General features: G+C 40.7%; 3 protein-coding genes across 4 annotated transcripts; 1 reads left to right on the top strand and 2 right to left on the bottom strand.

The window, feature by feature from the left end:
- Positions 1-3,598: 3,598 nt before the first annotated feature.
- Positions 3,599-5,617, bottom strand: slc10a3 (solute carrier family 10 member 3). Its single transcript, XM_048158525.1, has one exon. It carries the CDS (start codon positions 5,285-5,287, stop codon positions 3,911-3,913), a length of 1,377 nt encoding a protein of 458 aa, XP_048014482.1. The 5' UTR covers positions 5,288-5,617; the 3' UTR covers positions 3,599-3,910.
- A 2,498-nt stretch (positions 5,618-8,115) lies between these two features.
- On the bottom strand, positions 8,116-11,950 carry chmp1a (charged multivesicular body protein 1A). Its single transcript, XM_048158543.1, has 7 exons — positions 11,795-11,950; positions 11,564-11,583; positions 11,394-11,471; positions 11,126-11,272; positions 10,909-11,037; positions 10,640-10,833; positions 8,116-8,947 (listed from the first exon to the last, which is right to left on the bottom strand). Exons 1-7 carry the CDS (start codon positions 11,799-11,801, stop codon positions 8,926-8,928), a joined length of 597 nt encoding a protein of 198 aa, XP_048014500.1. The 5' UTR covers positions 11,802-11,950; the 3' UTR covers positions 8,116-8,925.
- Positions 11,951-12,898: 948 nt separating this feature from the next.
- pdhx (pyruvate dehydrogenase complex component X) lies at positions 12,899-22,695 on the top strand. 2 transcript variants are annotated; one of them, XM_048158521.1, is made up of 11 exons: positions 12,899-13,149; positions 14,046-14,129; positions 14,255-14,355; positions 14,522-14,688; positions 15,320-15,418; positions 17,846-18,008; positions 18,269-18,416; positions 18,725-18,783; positions 19,773-19,931; positions 20,542-20,606; positions 22,041-22,695. In XM_048158521.1, exons 1-11 carry the CDS (start codon positions 12,978-12,980, stop codon positions 22,288-22,290), a joined length of 1,467 nt encoding a protein of 488 aa, XP_048014478.1. In that variant the 5' UTR covers positions 12,899-12,977; the 3' UTR covers positions 22,291-22,695. The 2 variants fall into 2 exon arrangements, with proteins under 2 accessions (XP_048014478.1, XP_048014477.1); XM_048158520.1 differs by having other exon boundaries at positions 12,900-13,149; positions 14,043-14,129.
- The last annotated feature ends 1,676 nt before the right edge of the window (positions 22,696-24,371 follow it).

The following is a 24,371-nucleotide window of genomic DNA, read 5'->3' on the forward strand; positions in this document are numbered from 1 at the left end:
AACCACCCGTCATTCGTGCCAGACTGTGAAAAGGAGAAGCACATTGGGAGGAGTGGAAGTCGCTTGTTTACTTTAATAACTGTTTTTGGCTCGTCAAAGTAAGATTTTAACATAACAGATGTAATGGCTGATTCATCAAAGCAAATCTGTCTAAAAATATTTATGATGCATATTGGTGATTTAGCAACATATTAAACCATGCAAGTCATTTAGCTAAATATTATTCTGAGTTGGTAAGCTAGCTAGCTTTTCCTAAAATGGCAGCTATGGGGCAAAGTGAGCCAATGCTGTGGGGTAAATTGAGCCAGCGTTTTAATTTACCCCACCATAAAGCACTGAATTTAAGTTAAATCTGAAGTATAAACTGGTGTCATTTCAATGTAATATTACACAACTGGTTTCGTTTATCTTTATTTTCGAGTTTATTTGATAGGAATAATGTAAGTACACCAAATCCTTCTCTGATACGAACCAGAGGATGTTTAATCATATATATCTCTCCACCTGTAGTCTCTAATGGCCTAACATGGTCGACATTGCAGAAAAACTACCATGTCAAGAACCTTTTGACTAAAATATTAATTAGTTTCATTGACATTTATTCATTTAGTTTTTATTTAATTTTATTCAACAAACTCCCTGTTTAGTCTGTTTATGGGAAGGTTTCAACTTTGATGTTCAACATATTGTTTCAGAAATGCAAACAATTAAACATAATGAAATTTCAACTTCATTTGGTTGGTTTTATGTTGTTTAATTTAGCTTTAAAAAAAAGAAATATTTGTAAAATATTTTTACAAAGAATATTTGTAAAAGGACATTTGATTATTAAATTAGTTTTTAAAATAGGAACAAAATCTTTAAAATTTCACATGAGTTTGATTCAGATTCAGTTAGATGGTCAGTTTCTACCCACCTACTGACTCGGCTCAACTTACCCCTAACCTGGGGTAAATTGAGCCAGAGGAACACTTTTTTTTAAGAAGCCATGTTTTTAGAACCCTTTGTCATAGATGTATTCTGATCATTTAAAATAGGAAACATCCTGAAATTACTTTAAATACTTTCATTGTACTTCTGCCTCATTTTCCCTTACCTTGAGGATCACAAAAGTAAAAATGGCTCATCTTACCCCACTCTCCCCCTATTGTTGAAAAGTCTTTTTTTTTTGGCACAAAAGATATAATCATCACTTAATAATATTAATATTGAACCACTGTACTCACATGAACTGATTTAAATATGTTTTTAGTACATTAATGGATCTTGAGAGAGGAAATGTCATTGCTGGCTATGCAGGCCTCACTGAGCCATCGGATTTCATCAAAAATATCTTAATTTACTTTCCGAAGATGAATAAAGGTCTTACGGGTGTGGAACGACATGAGGGTGAGTAATTAATGACATTATTTTCATTTTTGGGCGAACTAACCCTTTAAGAACTAGTATGACCAACCAGCAGTTAGTTAGGGGTAATCAGTCTTTTTAATATCAAAATAGACCAATCTATGGTTTTATGTAACCGACTTAAAAAATTATGAACATTGGATGACTAAATTTTAGGCTAAGTATGGTCTTAGTGGTTTATGCAACTAGCCCCAGGGGTTTTGAGTTCAAACCAGTTCTGATGAAATATTTATGTGCATTATTGTCATCACTTCAGAAAAAACATCTCATGATGGATTTTTCTATTGCCCTTGTGACGTGTGATGTTTGTACCGTGATCTACCCTTGTTTATCTGAAAATATATATATTCTTATTAAAATAAACAAATTAAACAAAGCTGTTTGTTCAAGCTTCACACGCATATAACGCTGTTAATCATTAAAAAAAGCAATCACAGTAAGCAGTCAGAAGAGCACTCAAACTACAGAGCGTTTCAGACATGTTTGACACACTGCAAAACAAATGCATCCGTTAGGAACAAACAACAGCTGTTTATTTGCTGATGGCGTAATCCTGGAATCAGATCAATAGAAAACCCAATGCATCAGAGCGATATCACTGTAAATGAGCAGAAGAGCAAAAACCACTGGAGTAAAGATCAACCACATGCAGAGCTGCAAGAGACCATTCGTCCAAACATCAACACTCGCCCGCCTGTGTTCTGAGGAACATCAGAGAAGATCCATGAAGAACATTGTTTTTGTCCAGTCAATCAGTTTCAAGCTGCACAAGGACATATAAAGGTAGAATATAAAAATAATCCTTACAACTCCAGCGCTTTAATCTACACCCAACCCTCATGTCTCTATGGAGCTTGACACTTTGGACCCCATTGACTTTCACTGTATGGACAAAAACAGCTCAAACATCTTCTCTGTTCCACAGAAGAAAAGACACGAACATGAGTAAATGATGACAGTGAACTATTCCTTCAAAGGAAGATGTTCGTCTTGTATTTGTATTGAAATGAGAGGGCCATGACTCTCAAAGCCATTCGTAACACCTGAGGAAACATGTTTCAGTGGAGAACTCAGGGCAAGGGTTAACACCGATCGCTGTTTTGATGTTAACAAAAATACCAGGTTACACTTTATTTTACAGTGCCGTAGTTACATTGTAATTACTCAATATGTACTTACTATAGAGTTACAGTTAGGGTTAGAGTTTGGTTTAGGGTTAGTTACATGTAATTATGCATAATTTACTGTTATTACTATGTAAGTACATGTAGTAACATGGAACTACGGCACTAAAATAAAGTGTTACCAAATACTTTCATATAGACAGCATAATATAACACATTTTAGAAAGGTAAAGTCTGTTTTTAAAAGATAAGTTGACTTTAAAGTGAAAATTAGCCCAAGCTTTACTCTCCCTCAAGCCATCCTAGGTGTATATGACTTTCTTCTTTCTGATGAAGACAATCGGAGTTATATTAATAAACATCCTGACGCATCCGAGCTTTATAATGGCAGTGAACGGGATCAATGAGTATGAGCTGAAGAAAGTACATCCATCCATCATAAACGTACTCCACACGGCTCCGGGGGGTTAATAAAGGCCTTCTGAAGCGAAGCGATGCGTTTTGTGTAAGAAAAATATCCATATTTAACAATTTATGAAGTAAAATATCTAGCTTCTGCCAGACCGCCTTCTGTATTCAATGTAAAACTTGCAGTTCAAAATGCTTACACTACGTCCTACGCCTTTCCTATTCAACTTATGGAAAAAGCGTAACTTGAATACAGAAGGTGATCTGGCAGAAGCTAGATATTTTACTTCATAAATTGTTAAATATGGATATTTTTCTTACACAAACGCATCGCTTCGCTTCAGAAGGCCTTTATTAACCCCCCGGAGCCGTGTGGAGTACGTTTATGATGGATGGATGGATGGATGTACTTTCTTCAGCTCATACTCATTGATCCCGTTCACTGCCATTATAAAGCTCGGATGCGTCAGGATTTATTAATATAACTCCGATAGGATGGCTTGAGGGTGAATAAAGCTTGGGCTAATTTTCATCTGAAAGTGAACTTATCCTTTAACTCGCATAGGAAACATTTTGCAGGTGTGATTGACGAGAGCAACCCTTGACCTCTGCAGTCATGATCAAATACATTTTAAGGCGCTAATACCAAAAGACGCCGGTTTGTCTTGTCAAAAAGCATTTAATCACATGTCACCATTGCGCATGGTTCAATCACATGAACAATCGACAGCAACATCTTCTGTAAACAGGGTACAAACAAACCATCTGAATTACAAAATAACAAACAGCAAAATTACTTAGAAAAATATCTCATATATCTTCCATAAACACTGTCATTGTAATGCACGTAAGATTAAAATCTGATTAAAAAAGGCTGAAATTAACGAGCGAAGGCCTTTGGTTGAGATACGTCCGCAGACCGGGTCCGTTCTGGCAGTAATGTTTGGCAGCGATTGGCTTGGAGTTGGCGATCAGGCGACGGTTCGCGAGGCGGACGGCAGGCACAGGCGTCGGTGGGCGAAGTGCACGAGGACCAGCAGGAGCATCTCTGACGTGCTGCTGAGGGCCACGATGAAGGGCGCCTGCGAGGCGTAGTCCGCCTCGGCCCGCTGGAACGACAGCTGCATGACGGCCAGCGCCAGGAGACTGTTCTGCACGCCCACCTCGATACTGACCGTCTTCCTCTGCGGCACCGCCAGCCCCGCTAGCCGCGCCATTACGAACCCCAGCAGCAGCCCGAAGATGGGCACGGTCACGCCCGCCGCTACGATCGGGGCGCGCACGTTGGCCAGGATGGAGGAGCCCATCTGATAGGCCATGAAGATCCCTCCCACGATGAGCACGAAGCTGAAGGGGCGGATGAGGGCGAGCAGGACGCGGGTGACGGCGGGCAGCCGCAGCTTCACCAGCATGCCTAGCGAGATGGGGATGGCGATGAAGAGCAGCGTGCCGAGGATCTTGACGAAGGGCACGTGGAGAGCGGCGTGGACGCCCAGCAGCCAGCCGTAGAAGGCCGAGGACAGCGGCATGGCTGCGGTCGCGACCACGGTGGAGATGAGAGTCATGCTAATGGCCAGGGTGACGTCTCCGCCTAGCAGCAGGCTGTACAGGTACCCGCCGCCGCCGCCCGGAGCCGAGCAGGTGATGACCAGGCCCAGCGACAGCGCCTTGGGAAGCGCCGCCAGCCGGGACAGGCCGTATGCGTAGAGCGGCATTATGAGGAACTGTCCCACTACGCCCAGCAGCAATGGCACCGGCCTCTTGAGCAGAGCCGTCAACACCTCCACCTCCACCTTACAGCCGAACGCACACTTGTTGATGAAGATCAGCGGCAGCAGCGCGAAGAGGATCGGGTTCTCCGAGAAGTGCGTCAGCCCGCCGGACTCCAGGAGCCGGGCGGCTGGATCGTCAACGCTGCCCGCCGCCACCCTGATGGAGTAATCGCTCCGCTCCTCGATGAGAACCGGCTCCGAGTCGCTGTCTAGATCCAGCAGCTGGATGAGCAACGGAGCCGTTCCCGGAACCCCTGAGCGGATGCTGATCACGTAGCTGCTCGCTGCTCCCGTCCGCCCGCCGTCCGTCACGTTGAGGATGGAGATGACGTCCGGGTCCAGAGACCTCACCCGAACCGTCTGTTTCAGGCTCTCACGACCCTTCCGGCCTCCAGAGCTGCGATACCCGCTGGAAATCACAATCACGCCACGCGTTTTCTGCGGAAACTCAAACTCCCGCGAGGAGCCGTCGCCGATGTGAAGGTACTGAACCGTGTTCTGCTTCTGATCGAGATGATCCGGATCTTCTGCTCGAGCGATTAACAGCAGACAGCTCAACACGAGCACTGTCTTCATGTCTCCACCACACGCACCGCTGAAAGCCTCTCATACAATCATCAGTGAATATTTCTCCTCAGACTGACACGGACAACATATTAAATCCTCACAGATCTGGTCACGATCACAAAGATCCGATTCACGGTCATCTCATGACGGCTAACACCGGAATTCACTCGGAAATATCCAGCACGTCGTTATTTCCGTGTATTAATATTTGTCATCCGTGAGTGTCCTCGTCATGTTTACTCGTTTCTGTCGCTTTATTTTACTCTCGTCATCTTGCTGGAGATTCCGGTCTGAGCAGCTCGAGCGGTTACTATGGGCGACTCCCTGTAGAAAAGAGAGAAGCAGAAGAATGGAAAACAACCGTTTAAAAGTGGGCGGGGTTTGGTTACGCGGACGCCGTCTCTGATTGGTCAGGTACGATTAGTTTACATAAAAACGTTAATTTTTTTACTTTTCGTTGCGTATTTACAATTCATTCGTCTGTTAACGTCATTATTCAATTGTCCAGACCGCAGCTAAAACGGTACGTATGCAGCGTTGGTCACGTGCCACCCGTTTCTTTATTCAACGCTGCAAGGATGGACCAATCACAGCGGTTTGTGATTACATTTCGAGGCGTTTTATTCGATAATTTCCGAGAGACTGCAGAAGCGGGTTTACATTTATGTATCAGGTACCATTCCTTGAAACTGGCACATCTAAACAATTATAATTTCATTATACAAACATCTCCGGTGAAGAATAAACGTCCGTTCTCGTGTGAATGAGACTGAGGTAAGGAATGGGCTTTCTGAGCAGCGCAGCGCCTCCTGCTGGAGTAAACTATGGACACCGACACCGGACCCAGTCCTTTCCCGCCCAATAAATCTCTTCAGAAAACACGGAAACTCCGGCTCGTGATCCTACGGAAGCCGATCGTGGACGAACCTCAAATCTATAATATTACCATAATACGCTTTAGGGATGTCGAAATATGCTGCGATGCTCCAGAATACTACAGAAATACTGTAGAAACCAAACTGAATATATTTGCCGCCAGTCAGAGACTTATATTTTTATTAACATGTTACTGAACTCTTTCAACACTCATGATTGTGCAATCATTACTGTTGACATGTTTATAAATCACTCATTTTAATCGTCTTAAAGGTCAAAATTGCGCCACCTGTCTATTACTCACTTCTTGATTATTCATTTTAAAACACATTTGATTTCAAGTCGAATTTGTGTAGAGCAGATTATATGAGCTCACGGAGATTTATTTGAAATAAATTAATAATTTTATCCAACAAGGACTAATCAAAAGTGACAGTAAAGACGTTGGTACAAAAATACTCTTCTTTATCATAACATTTCATATCATATCATTTAACATAAATTTTACTTGAGTATCAAATCATATTAAAATGATTTCTGAAGGATCATGTGAAACTGAAGACTGGAGTAATGTTGAGCTTTGATCACAGGAATAAATTACACTTTACTATATATTCACATAAAATTCAGCTGTTTTATACCATAATAATATTTCACTGTTTTTACAGTATTTTCGATCAAATAAATGCAGCTTTGATGAGTAGAAGAGGCTTCTTTCTTTAACCCTTATAGGGTCTTTTTAGACCCCAAACGACGTTTGCTCAAATAATAAAAAAGTTCTCTTTGTCCAAATGACATGAAACTTTGTACAGTTGTTAACACTTTCTAGATCTACAAATAAATAAAAAAATTGGAGTGATATCTTGTTTTTATGTTAGTGTAGAAAAAAAAAGTCACACTCAGGGTCTTCAGGGTCTCCAGAGACCCCAGGCAACAAAATGTAATTTTGTAACAAAATAATTGTTTTTTTAAAAACAAATGTAATTTTACTCTGTTTATTAATGTTTTTACTTCATATTTGTGCAGTTTTTGGAGGATTTATCATATATTTTAAATTTATATAAATAGGTTTTTATACAAAAACAGCTTTTTATGTAAAATTCACTTTATAAAAGACCCACATTTCTAACTTTCATTCATGGGGATAACATGGATAATTTGACATGGTTTAGTGTAAGATTTTTGCCCATCTTTTGGAAAATGCAGTTTTAAAAGTAAAAATGATCACTTTTACAATTATGACAATAAAACCTACTTTTTGTCAAAGTTCAGCATTTTTTTGTTCTGAAAAAAAAAAAAAAAGTTTTTCAATAATGTTGAATTTTGTCCATTTTCTAAGTGGAGTGTCATCATAATGTAACAATATTGAAAAACTGATTTTTTCATTACAAAAAATGCTAAACTTTGACAAAAAGTATCTTTTATTGTCATAATTGTGATTTCATAACATTTAGATATGAATCCAACTGAAAATACTTGTGTAAAGATGTCTTTCAGTCAGTCAAATAGCAAATAGTGGAGCTCTGCTGCATCTGCTGGATAAAGTGATCATTTGTTTACTTTTAAAACTGCATTTTCCAAAAAATGGGCAAAAATCTCACACTAAACCATGTCAAATTATCCATGTTATCCTCATGAATGAAAGTTAGAAATGTGGGTCTTTTATAAAGTGAATTTTACATAAAAAGCTGTTTTTGTATAAAAACCTATTTATATAAATTTAAAAGATATGATAAATCCTCCAAAAGCTGCACAAATGTGGAGTAAAAACATGAATAAACAAAGTAAAATTACATTTGTTTTTTAAAAAAACAATTATTTTGTTACAAAATTACATTTTGTTGCCTGAGTGTCTCTGGAGACCCTGAAGACCCTGAGTGTATGAGCGCCAATGAAGAGCGCACAAGGGTTAAAGAAAAGTGAACAACTTCATCCACTGATGACAAAAACACAAGCAAACATTCAGAGAAGAAAGATCAGAAAGTTTATTTGCATTCAGTGAAACCTACAGTAACGGTAATAAAGCATATATGTGAGCGGGAAAACCATCATCTGACAGATTCACCGCATGATTAACTACAACACCCATATCCCAAATAAAACTCTACATGTCATCTCAATTCATATCTTTCCCATTCCCTAAATCAGGCTGTCAGGAGTGTTTGTGTCGTGCCGGATTCCTTCAGGATCAGACCGAGGGAATCTCATCATGATTTGTCGGATGATATTTAACGGTGGCACTGGAACATGCCAAATAAGATCCACTTCAGCACTGATGTTAGAATGACTTTATTTATTTACATTATGAACGCACAGGAGAAACCCAACTAACTCCAGAGGAAACACACCGCCAGGATTTCCATTACAATAGGGAGTGTGTGTGTGTGTGTGTGTGTTTGGGCTGGACTCACACACTCCTGTAGTTTGACAGAGGCACTGAACGCAAGAAGCACCTACTGCACGTAAGGCATGAGAAAATAACATGACACGTTATGAGCAATAATCTTATGAGCAGATCAGGTTTAAATAAATACGCAAACCTAAATCAACAGTAAAGAGGAGGAGCGAGACCCAGCAGTTCCCCGACGGACAGCGGTGTGCGGAAACAGGGTTCCTGATTTCACTTGTCCAGAAAAAAAACAGGGAAAGATGACTCGTACTCGTTTGATGAAGGAGAGACAGAGAAATGAAGTGCTTGTGTTCATCATAAACGACTGGGTTATAAAAATCAGCCTTCTGATAAAGTCCTCCGAGCAGATCTCTGAACGCCGTCAGTTACGTAAAGCCGCCAACCTGAAACAGACACAAGGACGTCAGTCACACACACTGAAACATCTGCGCCACAGTCACTGTCAACACTGCCTCTTCAGAGGACTGACGATGAACCGCTTCATGCAGTATTATTGTAGCTGTCAAACGCTGAGGATGTGTTTATGAGCCCTGAAACATCTGCTGCCTTTAGAAATCAGTCAGCTGTTTTCACTTCGCTTCAATACAGACTGTGATACAGAAACACAGAGCAGATGACTGAGTTTGTATTTGTGAAGAGCGAGTTGTGACGGGGCTGATTCTGTCGGGTGTATTACAGTCTTATGACTTGTTCATGTGTCTGTCTGAGAACAGCACCTGATTGGCTCGCTCTAAACAGCACGTCATCACTTCCTGCGGAGACGTCTTGTGCTCTGAGCAGATAGAGCTGGACTGTACAGTGTGTTGAGAGTCTCAGAGACACTCAGGACGGATCGAAACGGTGTATGTGTCTGTTTTCTGACTGATTTTGGACTGCTCTCTCAATCTGTTCACTTGGCTTTCTAAATCGTTTTGTAAATATAGTCTAATTAACCTACAGAAGTCATTTTTTAGTCTTAATATTTGCGTCTTAATTTCTTCAATTTCAATCAGTAACCCATCAAGCTTTTAATGTGTTTCTGGCAAATAAGAATCCGTTTGAAGTATAAATGAGTTTGGATTCAGAGTGAATCATTACTATTGGTCGCTCTTTACATCCGTCTGAGGGTTCTGCACATAATTAACCAATAAAAAGTATTAAAAAGAGATTGTGACTAAACCTCATTACTCCTTTAATTGTCCACCAACCTATATCATGAATCAAGTATCAGACACATCTCTGCTTGTTTGCAATGCAATGTTTTTTTTTTTTAAGTAAATAAAGTATATCCTTTACTTAATGCATATGCATTTGTTATCGAATCACAGCCATAAGTTCTTAACAGCTTGTGTGAAGCACTTCATTAACATGAGATTTCGACATATATAGCTACAGTAAACTTAAAGGAGACCTAAAATGCCTCTTTCACAAGATGTAATATCAGTCTCTGGTGTCTCCAGAATGTGTGTGTGAAGTTTCAGCTCAAAATCCCCCCACAGATCATTTATTATAGCTTGTCAAATTTGTTCCCATTTTGGGCAAAAACATGCCGTTTTTGTGTGTGTCCCTTTAAATGCAAATGAGCTGCTGCTCCCGCCCCCTTTCCAGAAGAGGGCGGAGCTTTAACAGCTCAACAACAACAAAGCTGGAGAATCTCACGCAGTCAAAATGAGGATCGTCAGTAACGGTGTTCAGCCTTACATTGTTCAAACCGGAGTCGACACTGATGGAGAGACTCAGGAAGAAGTTACAACTTTTAGACGTTTCTGAATGGTTAGTGGATAAATTTATGTAGTTGCTGTGGAGTTGATTCAACTCATCCACTAGCATGTGCCGTCATGTTCATCTTTTGTGTTGAATTGACCCTCGTTTGTGAAGCAGTCCCGATTAAAATGACGGCATGACAACAACACTCTACTACAACAACTCTTCCTCTTCTCTAAAGCAGCTCAACATGGCCCCGCCCCCTTTGTTGTGTGTTCTTGGGGGCGGGGTTTATGTTTTGATCTACAGCGCAGGCCTAGTTCCAGCTGATCTGATGTTCAGGTGACAGTGGTGTGTGTGTGAGTGTGTGTGTGTGAGTGTGTGTGCAGTACCGTCTGGACAGCTGGTCCTCTTTGTCCTGCACTCGCGCTGACGTCTCTCCCAGCGAAGAGGCTCCCGCCGGCAGCTGGCTGAGCTGATCCTCCACCTCCAGGCCGCTCTCCTCGGCGATCTGCAGGATGAGGTCATCCACCTGCTCCTGCGGCGTGGTCAGCGTGGTGGCCGAGCTCATGGAGTCCTCCATCACCTGCACACAGACGCTCTCAGTGACCGGCAGCACCACGGGTCAGGGGTCAAAGGTCAGACACAGACGGACACTTACCGAGGTGTGGACGTCCAGATTCTGAACCTGCGTCTCAAACTTGTCCATGACGGCCGACACCTTCTGCAGGTCCATGGAGCTGAGAGCCTTATCCAGAGCTTTGGTCACCTGCGTCATGTTCTTCGCCACCTGTGGACAGGAAGCAGAATAAACCCTTACAGACGCTGATATCGAAGAAGAAGAGCGTAACAGGTCAGCGATAAAGCGGCCGCCTCACCCCCTTCATAGTGACGGCCGTCTGGACCTTCGAGGCCACGGCGTCGACGCGGGACGCCATACGCAGCCAGTTCAGGCCCTCGTTCTTCTTGCGGATGGCGTTCTCGGCGTAAACCCGCGCACACTCCACATTCTTCTGCTGGAGAGCCTGGAGATTCACAGCAACAAATGTTCAAACGCATTAACGTACACTGATTTACATAAATCACAGTGATGGAAAGTATGCCGATGACGTCACCCCGTCGGAGCAGTGACGTCAGCTGTCCTACCTTCTTGACTTTAGCCTGCTCTGATTTGGAGTCTTTCTCCGCCTTCTTAGCCAGTCGCTCCAGCTGCTTGGACGTGAACTGGAGGAAATGACACGATATAAAGCGACAGTCAGAGACCAGAGAGACGTTAACTTCATTACCGACAGAGAAATATATATTTATAAACTCACCTTTAGCTGGAAGAGAGTGTCTGTGTGAGAAAAACACACAATCATCAACACGACACGCCCTACAGCTCACACATGATCACATTTACAGCAATAACACACGAATCTCTCGACATCAGCGCGATCAATAATCACATCAATCAGCGTCAGAAGATGACATCATTATTAGACAGTTTAATACAGGATCAGGATTCGTTACAGTGATATTCAGGAATAACACGAGATTGTTCCTACCGTCCATGATAATGTCGACCGGGGTTTCTTAAAGATTGATGGTTTATTCGCTGTTTTCCGCTCGCTGTGTTTGTTTATGTGTGTCTCCGCTCGAGATTCTCTCTCTCTCTCTTCCGGGTTCAGCTGCGCAGCGTCATCGTCACGTCATGTGCGTCTTCTTCTTCTTCTGCGGCATCTTCGAAGTCACTTACTGCCATCTTCTGGAGTTACTGTGGCATTATATTTTCCCTCACCTGAAACGGTTCAAGCATCATGTCCGCTCCTGACGCACATTCCACTTCTTTTCTGCATTTAAAGGGTTAGTTCACCCAAAAATGAAAATAATGTCATTAATTACTCACCCTCATGTCGAATCATGATTCTGATCGTGTGTCAAACCACCAAACTGCTAAAATCACGTGACTTTGGCGCTCCGAACCGCTGATTCGACACGCTGATTCATAACGCTCCGAAGCTTCCTGAAGCATTGTTTTGAAATCGGCCATCACTATAAAAGTCGTTATTTTTTTTTTTTTTTTTTTGGCGCACCAAAAATATTCTCGTCACTTTATAATATTAATATTGAACCACTGTACTCACATGAACTGATTTAAATAGGTTTTTAGTACATTAATGGATCTTGAGAGAGGAAATGTCATTGCTGGCTATGCAGGCCTCACTGAGCCATCGGATTTCAACTAAAATATCTTAATTATTTGTGTTCCAAAGATCAACAAAGGTCTGACAGGTGTAAAACGGCATGAGGGTGAGTAATTAATGACAGAAATTTCATTTTTGGGTCAACTAACCCTTTAATGGCATCTACAGCTTCTCATAGACCCAGTATCTAATATTAAAAGCTCTGAAATTAAGCTGAAACGCTGAATGTATCGTCATCAGAGGGAATTAAGTTTAACGTGAATTTAAATCAATAATGATGAAATCACTGCAATATTCCACAATATTGTCCATTTTTTTTTAAATCACACCTATAGTAGGGCGTATTCAGGTTGATTGGGACACTTTTCCAATTCATCTTAATGGCAAAAGTGTCCCAATCAACCTGAATTCACCCTTTATAATCATTCTATGTGAATTGTGTGTTTGTCCTCCAGTCCGGTAGGGGCGCTGACGCGCTGCTGCACTCCGCGCTCCGCCGCCAGTCGAGAGAGTCGCGGCGCTGCAGCGGCAGAAGGACACAGTAATGGCGGCCTCCATGAGACTCGGGCGGAGGGGCGTTTTCATCGCGCTCAGAGTAATAACACAACACAAGTTACCAGCTCAGATTAGGGTAGTAACGCAGGTGAAGCCTCAGTGGACCGCGGGCTGGAGCGGAAGCGCGTTCAGACACTTGTTCCGGTCTCCGTCAGTATGTGGTGAGTGTCAGAAGGACAGCAGAGTCTCAGACTCATATTCATTTATTAATAACACAACTTACATCATTTACCGTGTGCCTGTGTGCAGACAGCTGTCTCTACAGTGATCAGTGATAATACTGTGACTCTGAATGATTGACAGGTTCAGAATAAACACAAGACCTCATTAAATATGCTGTCAAAACTAATCAATCATTCGATCTCACATTAGTGAGTTTCATGATGCGCTTGTTATTATTTTTACGACAAATAGACATTCGCAAAGCTCGAGATTCACCACATTCAGACAATTAATACAAAATGATTGATGTGTTTTTGTAATGTTTCTGTAATGATTTTTCAGTAAATCTGCAGCATATCTGCTATAGGAGATATAATAAGTGTTGTTGAACACACAGAGACACTCTCATACAGCATATATTAACATATAACCTCATTCAGACCATCACTGATCATGCCATGAGGTTAGTTCAGGTTAAACTTTAATCAGATGATTGTGACATGATCAATATTTGCTGTATTGCAGAAGCGCTCACATTTATAATGTCGTTTTGAATGGATTTGATGCCCTTTTCATTATAAAACTGATCAAAATGACCATAAAACAGAGACGAGAAATGGAAAGCACAAAGTTTTAGGCTCAAATAAACATATAAACATAGATTGTTATTACTTCATTATACACTGATCAGTGTGATGTGAATCACATTCCTTCAGAGTAATGATTATTTGACGTGTTATAAAAATCTTCCAGAAATACTTCATCCTCCATGTTGGCATTGAACAGAACCGTCCGTTTCTATGATGTAATATTAACCCTCTCCATGAATATATTCGCTCCCTCAGCTTTATTTGGGTCAGTGATGGTGTGTGTGATGCTGCTGTGTGTCCAGCAGGTGTCGCTCCTCTGAAGGTGGAGATGCCGGCGCTCTCGCCCACCATGGAGGAGGGAAACATTGTCAAGTGGCTGAAGAAGGAAGGTGAGAGCTGGATCGGAGCATGTTTTCAGGGGTTAAGGGGAATCTCAGATTTCAGGTGTAACTGCTGCATTAATGTGTGTTGGGGAGCTGACGGATGTGATGCAGATGTGTGTGTGTTCGAGCAGGTGAAGAAGTGGCCGCGGGTGACGCTCTCTGTGAGATCGAGACCGATAAAGCTGTGGTGGTGCTGGAGTCCAGTGAAGACGGCGTCCTTGCTAAAATACTGGTGAGTGCTTTACTCGACTGGCACAATAACACGCCGATCGTCACGTATTCATCATTTACTGTTAGGGAACCTTTGCTGATGCTCACACACCTCTGCTCCGACATTAATATTAATGTGCCGCTTGCAGCGATGTTCATATAAATGAATGATAACTGTGCCGTCTCAGGTGCAGGAGGGCAGTCGAGGGGTGCGTCTGGGGACTCTCATCGCTCTGATGGTCGCTGAAGGTGAAGACTGGAAACAGGTGGAGATTCCCGTCGCACCCGCTGTAGCTCCGCCCACTGCTGCTGGCCCCGCCCCTCCCCCGGCTCCCGTCGCTGCAGCGCTCAAACAGTCAGTATCTGCGTGATTTCTGTGGTTTGAGAGTGTTTATATAGATGTTCCTGTTTCTGAATGAACACTGTTACAATTCATGGAAAGATGACAGTTTAAGTTTATTAAACGTATTCTTGAAGGGTTGGTTCACCCAAAAATGATCATTCTCATGTTAGAAATGATAAATGGGATCTCTAGAAACACCATTTTAACTTGATTTAAAATACATACTGTGTGACTGAATCAGTCTTTGTCATGAAATACACTTGTTTGTTCGTGTTCTTGTATTTTTAAGATCTGAGGTGAATTATCTGTCTCTTTCGTTACGTCTATAAATGATATTCAAACTCACTTTAGCTGAAGCTCATAATCAGTGTCGGAGATCATCATTCATTCAGTCCAGCCATGACGTCACAGAGTAGAAACTGTTTCTAAAATAGAAATCGGCACGTAACGCGTCACGTCTGGTGAGAACAAAGCCTCTGATTAACACGGAAAAGACGCCTTTTGTCACGGGGCGTCTTGTTCACTTGATGAATGTGAGACAGCAGGGAAACCACAGGTGTCAGAAGCCAATGAAAGAGTAATCCTAGTGTCACATGACAGTAACGCGATGTATGATATCATGTTGATTTGTGATTTTGAACAGGCTGCGCTTGAGTCCTGCTGCCAGACACATTTTGGACACTCATGGTTTGGATCCTCATCTGGCAAAAGCCACAGGGCCCCGCGGCCTCATCACTAAAGAGTGAGTCTCACACACACACACACACACACACACGGAGCCGTCTCATTAGTAACACATTACCATGGCAACACTGCCTCCCTCCTCTGGGTGTCCATAGAAACGAAGAAACTGACACCTATTAATAGCTCAGATCCACTGAAGATGGCAATGACAGACAGTTATATTAGATTATGCTTATATTATAAGGGCGATCATCATCATCATCATCATCATCATTATATATATTTACTCAATGAGAATTTGATTGGTCCATCAGCCTAGGTTTCTTTTGTCAAAAATACCACTCTTCACCCGCTCTCTGTGTTCCTAAAGAACATCTTAAGGCTAAGTAGATCTCGGATCATCAGCGTTTCTGTTTCTCACTGGTATGTCTGTTCTGTAAATGATCTCTGATATGAAGAGCCGCACTTCAGTCCTTCAGCTCTCTCAAAGCTGACGCTCATCAAGCAATGCAAATATAATGTGGCACTCGCTCAAATAATAGTCTTGCACAGTTTATTGTTAAATTTAATTAATAAGGCCTAGGGTTGCAAAATTCCAGGAATTTTCAAAGCTGGAAACTTTCCATGGGAATTAACAGGAATATATGGGAATTAATTAAAATTGCAGGTTAGCCTATAATAACAGGGTACTTAAATGCAGTTGAAAAAAACATCTTGCAGCATAATTTTGGTTAAAACAATCATATTTAATGCAATTTCAGTTGAATTTTGACCCTGCACATTCACACGTCACATGACTTACTGCAGGGCTATTGAGGCCACACCCCCTGTGCATCCTCCAGTCCATAACATGCACATTTGATCAAAAATACAGAAAAAACAGTAATATTGTCAATTTAAAATAATGGTTTTCTATTTTGATATACATAAAAATATAATTTTCATCATCATTACTCCAGTCTTCAGTGTCACATGATCCTTCAGAAATCATTCTGATCATGATTTGATGCTCAGTTATTATCAATTATGTTGGAAACAGTTGTGCTGCTTAATATTTTTATAACCTGTGATTGATTGATGAATAAAAATTTAAAGAACAGCGTTTATTTAAAATAGAAATCTTTTGTAACCATAATGTTCAAAATTTTGGGGTCAGTAATTTTTTTATTTCTTTTTTTTTTTTTAAAGAAATGAATACTTTTATTCAGCAAGGATGTATGAAATAAGTGATATTAAAGTGATATTGTTAGAAAATATTTCTATTTTGAACAAATTTTGTTCTTTTTAACTTTATATTAATCAGTGAATCCTGAAAATAGTATTACAGGTTCCAAAAAAACATTAAGCAGCATGACTGTTTCCAACACTGATAATAACTGAGTATCAAATCAGCATGATTTCTGAAGGATCATGTGACACTGAAATTAATAACACACAACAATTGTTGCAATAAAAATATATTTATTTTACATATTTGCTAAATTAGAATTAATTGAATGCGAAAAATAAATAACTGTTATTTCATGCTATGACAAAATGTTTATATTTGTTTTTATATGATACATTTTATATAAATATTATAAATTTAGATACATTTCCAGAAATTTCCAATTAATTCCCATAAATTCCTGTTAAGTTTCCAAAATGGAAGATTTCCAAAATTCCCCAGGTTAAGTTCCCGTGGAAAGTTTCCGCCCCTTTGCGACCCTAATAAAGCCTGATAAATAAGGATTTCTTGGTAATTCATTGATTGCATCAAAAATATATTTTCATTCAATTTAAAACTTGATTTAAAATAATTTATTCTAAATTTACAAAAAATGTAGGAACAGCTGAAACCACTCGTACATGAAAATCACACTCTTGGTGGCCTTATGAACATGTTAAGATGAAATTTTGCCGCATATGTACAGCTGGATCAGAGGTCTGTATTAAAGCTGTTTATGTGTTGGATCTGGTTTTGAGGATCGCTCTGTGTGCGTCTTTAGAGAGCGTCATGTTCGCTGAGAGCGACGATAGGAAAGGGTGTGTGGAATGCCCTTATATGGACATGGTGTGGGCGTGTTTTATGTAAATGTGTCTGCTCGTTTAGAATACTCTGAATTCATCAAGATTAAGAACAAATTCATGTGCGTTTGCACTTGTTGTGAATGAGGTCATAATGTTTAGTATAAATATGAATAATCCACACAGTTATTCGTGAAGGTGTGTGCTGTTGTGCATGTGAAGAATAAAACTTGGACGTTTTAATGAAACATAATGAATAAAACTAGGCTTTTTTATCCAGTTGTCTTCATCAAACTGGAGACGTTTATTATTTCTCTTGAGCAGTGAAGTCACATGCAAACACAGTTCAGGGCTTGCGTATATCGAGACGTCTCTGATGTTGAACAGGTGACGCTGTAGTCACGTCTGCTCAGTCGGTACATCATTCCAGTGATCGGCTTTGCTTCATTTCTGTGCTTGAATGCATGTGTTCCTCCAGAGATGCTCTGAACCTGTTGAATCGGGCTGATAAAGGGCGTCCAGCACCTCCAGCAGCAGCCGTTCCTCCTCCTGTCCCGGTCGCGGCGGCTCCGCCCTCTGCCCCGGCCACGGGCCGCCCCACATACCCCCCCGTCTCTGTGCCTGGGAAACCTGGGCTGCCGGTGAGCCGATAATCCTCGCTCTGCACCACACCCTTCTCTAGGAGGCCATTACATGACACAACTTTAAGATTCGTCATAAAATAAACCCTTCTCCAAATGTCTCTCCTAGAAGAGCAGCAGGCGCTGTATTTTTGACCCCTCTCTCTCTCTCTCTCTATGTAATCAGATTACTTTTTTATTGTAACAAGTAACTTGTGTCAGCTTGAGATGTGTCGGTGTGAATGTTCAGACCCATCAGAGAGGATGTGTTGTGTTTTCAGGGCACGTTCACAGATATAACGGCCTCAAACGTGAGGAGAGTCATCGCTCAGAGACTAACACAGTCCAAGAGCACCATCCCGCACGCGTACGCTTCGGTCGACTGTGACCTCGGCGCCGTCATCAAGCTCAGAAAACAGCTGGCCGCCGGTGAGAAGAGCACTTCCCTTCACTCGAGAATACCACCAGACCTTACAATCCTGATCAGTGTTAGCTGCTTGTGCCTCTAGTGTAATGACGTGTCTAAACACAGTCCAGTATTTGACATAATTATGGATTAAGTGACAGTTACAATAGTTACAATTATCGAAGAAACATGATTTCACACGGTTTATGCCTGTATATTCATAAAGACCCAGTGATAATTACAGCTGTAGATGAATGATGCCGATTTTGACCAGGACGTTGAGTGTGAAGTTTGTCAGGTTCACATCTGTTGTGTGTGTTTGTGTGTTTAGAGGACATCAAGGTGTCGGTCAATGACTTCATCATCAAAGCTGCTGCCGTCTCACTCAGAGTAAGTCAGCACATATTCACTTAACGCATATATTTGTGTTTGAAAACTAGGAATCGCAATACTATATCAAGTCATTAATTCAAAATGTTGTTCATTTAAGCTTGTTTATGCAAATAAAATCATGATATAATTCGTTTTAATGGCCATAGTACGACTTTAATGGTTTGTTCCCTCCTTTTAAACGACTCATTCAGGATAAATGTACATAAATCATCTAAATCACACTTCAGGAACTTGTTCTCATTAGATGTTATGTTAGTGTGCCATAATCTCAAGATTATTTACATTCACATTTTCATAAACCAGCCAGGTTAATATATTCAGAATATTTGAATAACGTAGTGAAAGAGTTATAAACTTTTGTATTTGCATGATTTGTTTGCATTTGGAGGCAAACAGACGTTTGTAATCGCACCTAACATCAAAGTTTTTAATATATTTTTTATACTGTAATACTTTAAATAAAAAATGGTAAAAAGAGATGCTCTACCAACAGAAGAGTGCGACCAAAAATCAAACATTTACTGATTAAAAATGTGTGACATTTCAGGCATTATCAAGGCATCATCAGACATCACGACACACATCCTGTTTTCTCACAACTCTTTACATTCGTTCATTTAACACTTTTTAACTCATTTCAGACTCAAGGATTGTGTGGAAAGTCGACAAAATGGGAATTTTTACATAATTTTGTGTGTTTTTGTCTGTTTAAGTGTGAAAGAGAACTAAAGCGTCTTTCTGCGTGCTCGTTTCAGGTGTTTGTTCACAGACGCGCACCAGTACAGATCTGAGATCTGTTTGTGCCTCTTATCATGCTTGAATGGTTCATTAGCACTTGAACGAGCGACAGTGTGATCTTATACAGTTTATGACGGATGCTGCATTAATTGCATGCGTTAACGCGTTAATTTTGACAGCCCAAATATATATATATATATATATAATATATATGTTAGTAATGTCTGTGATGTGCTGCTGTCCTGCAGGAGATGCCAGAGGTCAATGTCGTGTGGTCAGCTGACGGGCCGCAGCCTCTCGACTTCATCCACATCTCAGTCGCCGTGGCAACGCCGCGTGGTCTCATGACCCCCATCATCAAAGACGCTGCGAACAAAGGGCTGCAGGAGATTGCTGCCACCGCAAAGGTTACGATCTTTAGCTTTAATAGAGTGTGTGTGGACGCTGACGGACAGCTACCGTTCCATCAGAGAGTATGAAGATGGTTATGTAACCATGGGTTCATCTGAAGGCCCCGATATACTCATGGAGACGTACTCCATTTAGGGGAAAAAAGACGTTTGAAATGTCTTTACAGTGATTTTGATACATATGACAATAACACAAACATTGCAAAAATGAGATCAAGACTCCTGTCACATTGTGTTTGTTTATCCAGCACTTTATAAATAGATTGTTTTCATGTTTAAAGCAGTGTCAGTGTCTATTTCGACTGCTTCAGTTTCTGCTATAAAGCATCTTCATGTTCATGAAGAAATGAACCAGAGGAGATTTACACCTCAAAAAAGGCGGGGCCTCAGAGCCACACCCACTCATTACATCATCACAACGCTGGCCAATGGCAGTTCAGAGGCGTTTACCAGCCGGAGCAGAAAGCTCCAAACGAACTTGATTTTGTTTGACATCACACCAGTTCGTTCTTCGATTCAGCTTGAAGAATATCTGGGCCTTGAGACGCTGTTGTTTATTGATTGTTTGTTTGAATTCATAGCATGTTAAACATGGTCTCTCCTTCAGGCTCTGGCACAGAAAGCGCGGGATGGGAAACTCTTACCGGAGGAGTATCAGGGAGGCTCGTTCAGGTGACTGACCTGTTTAATGTTTTGATTTATATCTCTTGTTCACTCATTCACTACTCTTATGTAGTGAACTGGACATGGTGCACTATATAGGGAATAGGGAGCCGTTTCAGTCAGTAAATACACTCCCGTGTGTATCTGTGTAAGCGCTCGGTGAAAAGCGTCAAAGGTTTCTATTTACAACATGTTTTTGAAGCGTTGATCATTGTAGCCAATCACAGACGTGAACACAATGTTTCAGAGTCCACTCAAAATGCTGTTATCGTCACATTTTTAAAATTTCAGTACCAAAGTCGGTGCTTTTCTCAGCCCTACATTGGGGTGATCAGTAGATCAGTATTATTACACAAATGCTGAAGTTTAAATCTAAATCTACAAGGGGGAATCTATTAAACTGAGTTTAATACAGCGTCTTTGCTGGACTGTGACGCAAATCAAGCGCTGTTGGCTATTTAAATAAAGCAGAAGCTCCTCAGTATGATTTAATCAGAAATACAATGACACAGAGGGAAACTACGCTCATCCAGACAATTCCTGGGACTTCAGTCCGGGTCTCGACTACAGCAGTTGTGAATCATGCCTCAAACATCACATTTGTGCTTCCATTCAAATTCAGGTGATTTCGGCACAAATGTTGCACTTTTAGTGCACTTTTTAAAGGGATAGTTCACCCAAAAATGAAAATTTGATGTTTATCTGCTTACCCCCAGCACATCCAAGATGTAGGTGACTTTGTTTCTTCAGTAGAACACAAATGATGATTTTTAACTCCAACCGCTGCCGTCTGTTAGTCGTATAATGTGTGTCAATGGGAACTCCGTCTATAAGAGTCAAAAAAACATGCACAGACAAATCCAAATTAAACCCTGCGGCTCGTGACGACACATTGATGTCCTAAGACACGAAACGATCGGTTTGTGCTAGAAACCGAACAGTATTTATATCATTTTTTTACCTCTAAAACACCACTATGTCACTAAGACATCACTGCCGTCATCAGAGTGTGTTTTCAGACCTTACCAACCGGATGCTGAACGCAGTTGGACATAAAAAGGAGGTAAAAAATGATATAAATACTGTTCGGTTTCTCGCACAAACCGATCGTTTCGTGTCTTAGGACATCAATGTGTCTTCACGAGCCGCAGGGTTTAATTTGGATTTGTCTATGCGTGTTTTTTTGACTTCCCATTGACATGCATTATTTGATTGACAGACGGCAACGGTTGGAGTTAAAAATCATCATTTGTGTTCTACTGAAGAAACAAAGTCACCTACATCTTGGGTGCATTGGGGGTAAGCAGATAAACATCACATTTTCACTTTTTGGTGAACTATCCTTTTAATATATATATTTTTTTCTTTTCGTTTTTTGGTTTTAAAGTTCTAAAGTTTTTACCTGTGTATCAGTCACTAAAATGGCTTGCTTGTTGGTTTCAGTATCTCTAACCTGGGCATGTTTGGCATCAGCGAGTTCAGCGCTGTGATCAATCCTCCTCAAGCCTGCATCTTAGCCGTGGGCGGCACCAGGGCTGAGCTACGGCTGACCGACGGCCTCCTCCAGACACAGCAGCTCATGACCGTGACTTTGTCTAGTGACGGACGCCTCGTGGATGACGAACTCGCCTCGCGCTTTCTGGAGAAGTTTCGCTCAAACCTCGAGCAGCCTCAGCGCGCGAGTCTGCCGTAGACGGAGGAAGAGCGGCGGGACTGAATGCACTCTGGAATTATGGGCCTTCTCTTATAGTTACTATTTATTCATTAAGATGTACATAGAGATGTACATAGAGAGAAACACTAGGTCAATTAATAATGTCATTTGTGGTGCATCTCCTGCCATAAACAGACTGGAACCTTCTCGTTATTTTGACACGCCGTGCCTCAGTAGTGAGAAGCGCTCAGTACTGGGTGAACGTGAATCCACTGTAAATCAAACGTCAATGTTTAAGCACCTTTATAACATACAGACAATATCTGATAGCTTACAGTAAGTATCAAATCATCAAAGGCATTAAATCATGCTAGGAACCTGTCTGTTTTTTTGTTTTTGGATTACCAAATAGTCCAATAAACTCCTGTCTTCTGCTGCACTGAATCCGAGTCATCTGTGCTGTGAAAGTGTGTGTGTGGGTGGGTCTTTTCACACCCTTGTTTGCGCTCTTCTCGCCTACTCAGAGGGGTTTTCCAGAAAGCCTCATCAGCTTTATCTACAGCGCTTTATAAAATACAGATCCTTTCAGAGCAGCTTCATAGTAATAAACAGGAAAATAACAGAATCAATGATGCAAACTTCAAATACGAGACAAATGCATGTTTTCATTGTATTTACACTGTTATGACCAGCAGGTGTCAGCAGTGTGACCACTTTGAAACAGTGAATCATTTTGCAAAGCAATTGGTTAAAAGTTTGAAAAGCTTAGTTCCTCCCATCACTAGTGAATAGACATGCACAAATCCTGAAGAAGATCTGTGCAGGTGGAGCTGGGGAGGTGGAGGAGTTCAGAGGAGCTCTTACAGCCTACAGCAAACACTGAACCAGACTATTACATGTTGAGCACGGGATCTCGTTTGCTGCAGGATCAGCAGAGATGTAACTGTCATAACATAAATGTTTCTCTTTGTGAGGTTTGGTTTGTGTTGTCTAAAATGCATCTTTATGCACAACTGCCAGCCAGCATGGAGAGCTTCTTGAGACTCCAGAGACACCAGCAGCTTCAAATACCTGTTTGCTGCTCAACACTGGCTATTTTTCATAGCTGCCCTTTTAATACAGTTAATTTTTTTGACAGGAACTTTCATTAATAAGCCTTTATCTGACCGAGTTCTGCTGTGCTCTAAATCACTCACGAATCTCATGATAATTTGATTATCTCCATTCAGTTTCACACAATATTAGTTGTTTTCATGCCTTTTGCACAACATTGGACCATTTCATGCTTTTCATCTTCAGAAAGATCTTTCTTCCTCCCATATTGCATTTACATTTAAGTAGGGTTTCCATAGATTTTGTCTGAGATTGATACCAGTTATCTAAAAAGACATGGATAAATAAACAAACAAACATTTTCTTAGAAAAACTAAAATCTGAAAGTTTATTCTACTGAAATCTTACTGATATGTCACTTGCATAATAATTTGGAACGCAGTGTATGGTATGATGTAGAGAAAATCACGTTTAAAATAGAATAATAATAATCAACCCAAAAAATTAGTTTATTATTTTAATGACATCCCCTTCAGCCAATAATATATATATATGTATATATATATGTATATATATATATATATATATATATATATATATATATATATATATATATATATATATATATATATATATATAGGGGAGAGCGGGGTAAGTTGTCACACTTTTCACACTGTCTAACATATACTGAGCACCATACATCACAATGGTATAAATGTCATACCAAATGAAAGAAGGAAGTCTTGGGCACATATGTTGTATTCATTACATTTTCATATCTTATCTCATTATGGAGTTGTAGACTGTTGAATAGAGAATGTGCACTTGTGACAATTTGCCCCATCGGTGGGTAAGTTGTCACATTACATTATCTAAAAATAAGAACACAACTACTTAATTGTGATTATTGACTTTAATTTTTAAATTCAAACCAGAACTGGAAATATAAACAATCATGCCTAGAGAATTTGGAAAAACAATTATTTCAATCCAAACACATTAAGTGGCAAGACCACTTTACTTTGAACTTTAAACTCAAACTTTCTCTGGCTTGCACATAGATCCAT

This window comes from Megalobrama amblycephala, linkage group LG15, assembly GCF_018812025.1.
Source record: "Megalobrama amblycephala isolate DHTTF-2021 linkage group LG15, ASM1881202v1, whole genome shotgun sequence".
Lineage (NCBI taxonomy): Eukaryota > Metazoa > Chordata > Actinopteri > Cypriniformes > Xenocyprididae > Megalobrama > Megalobrama amblycephala.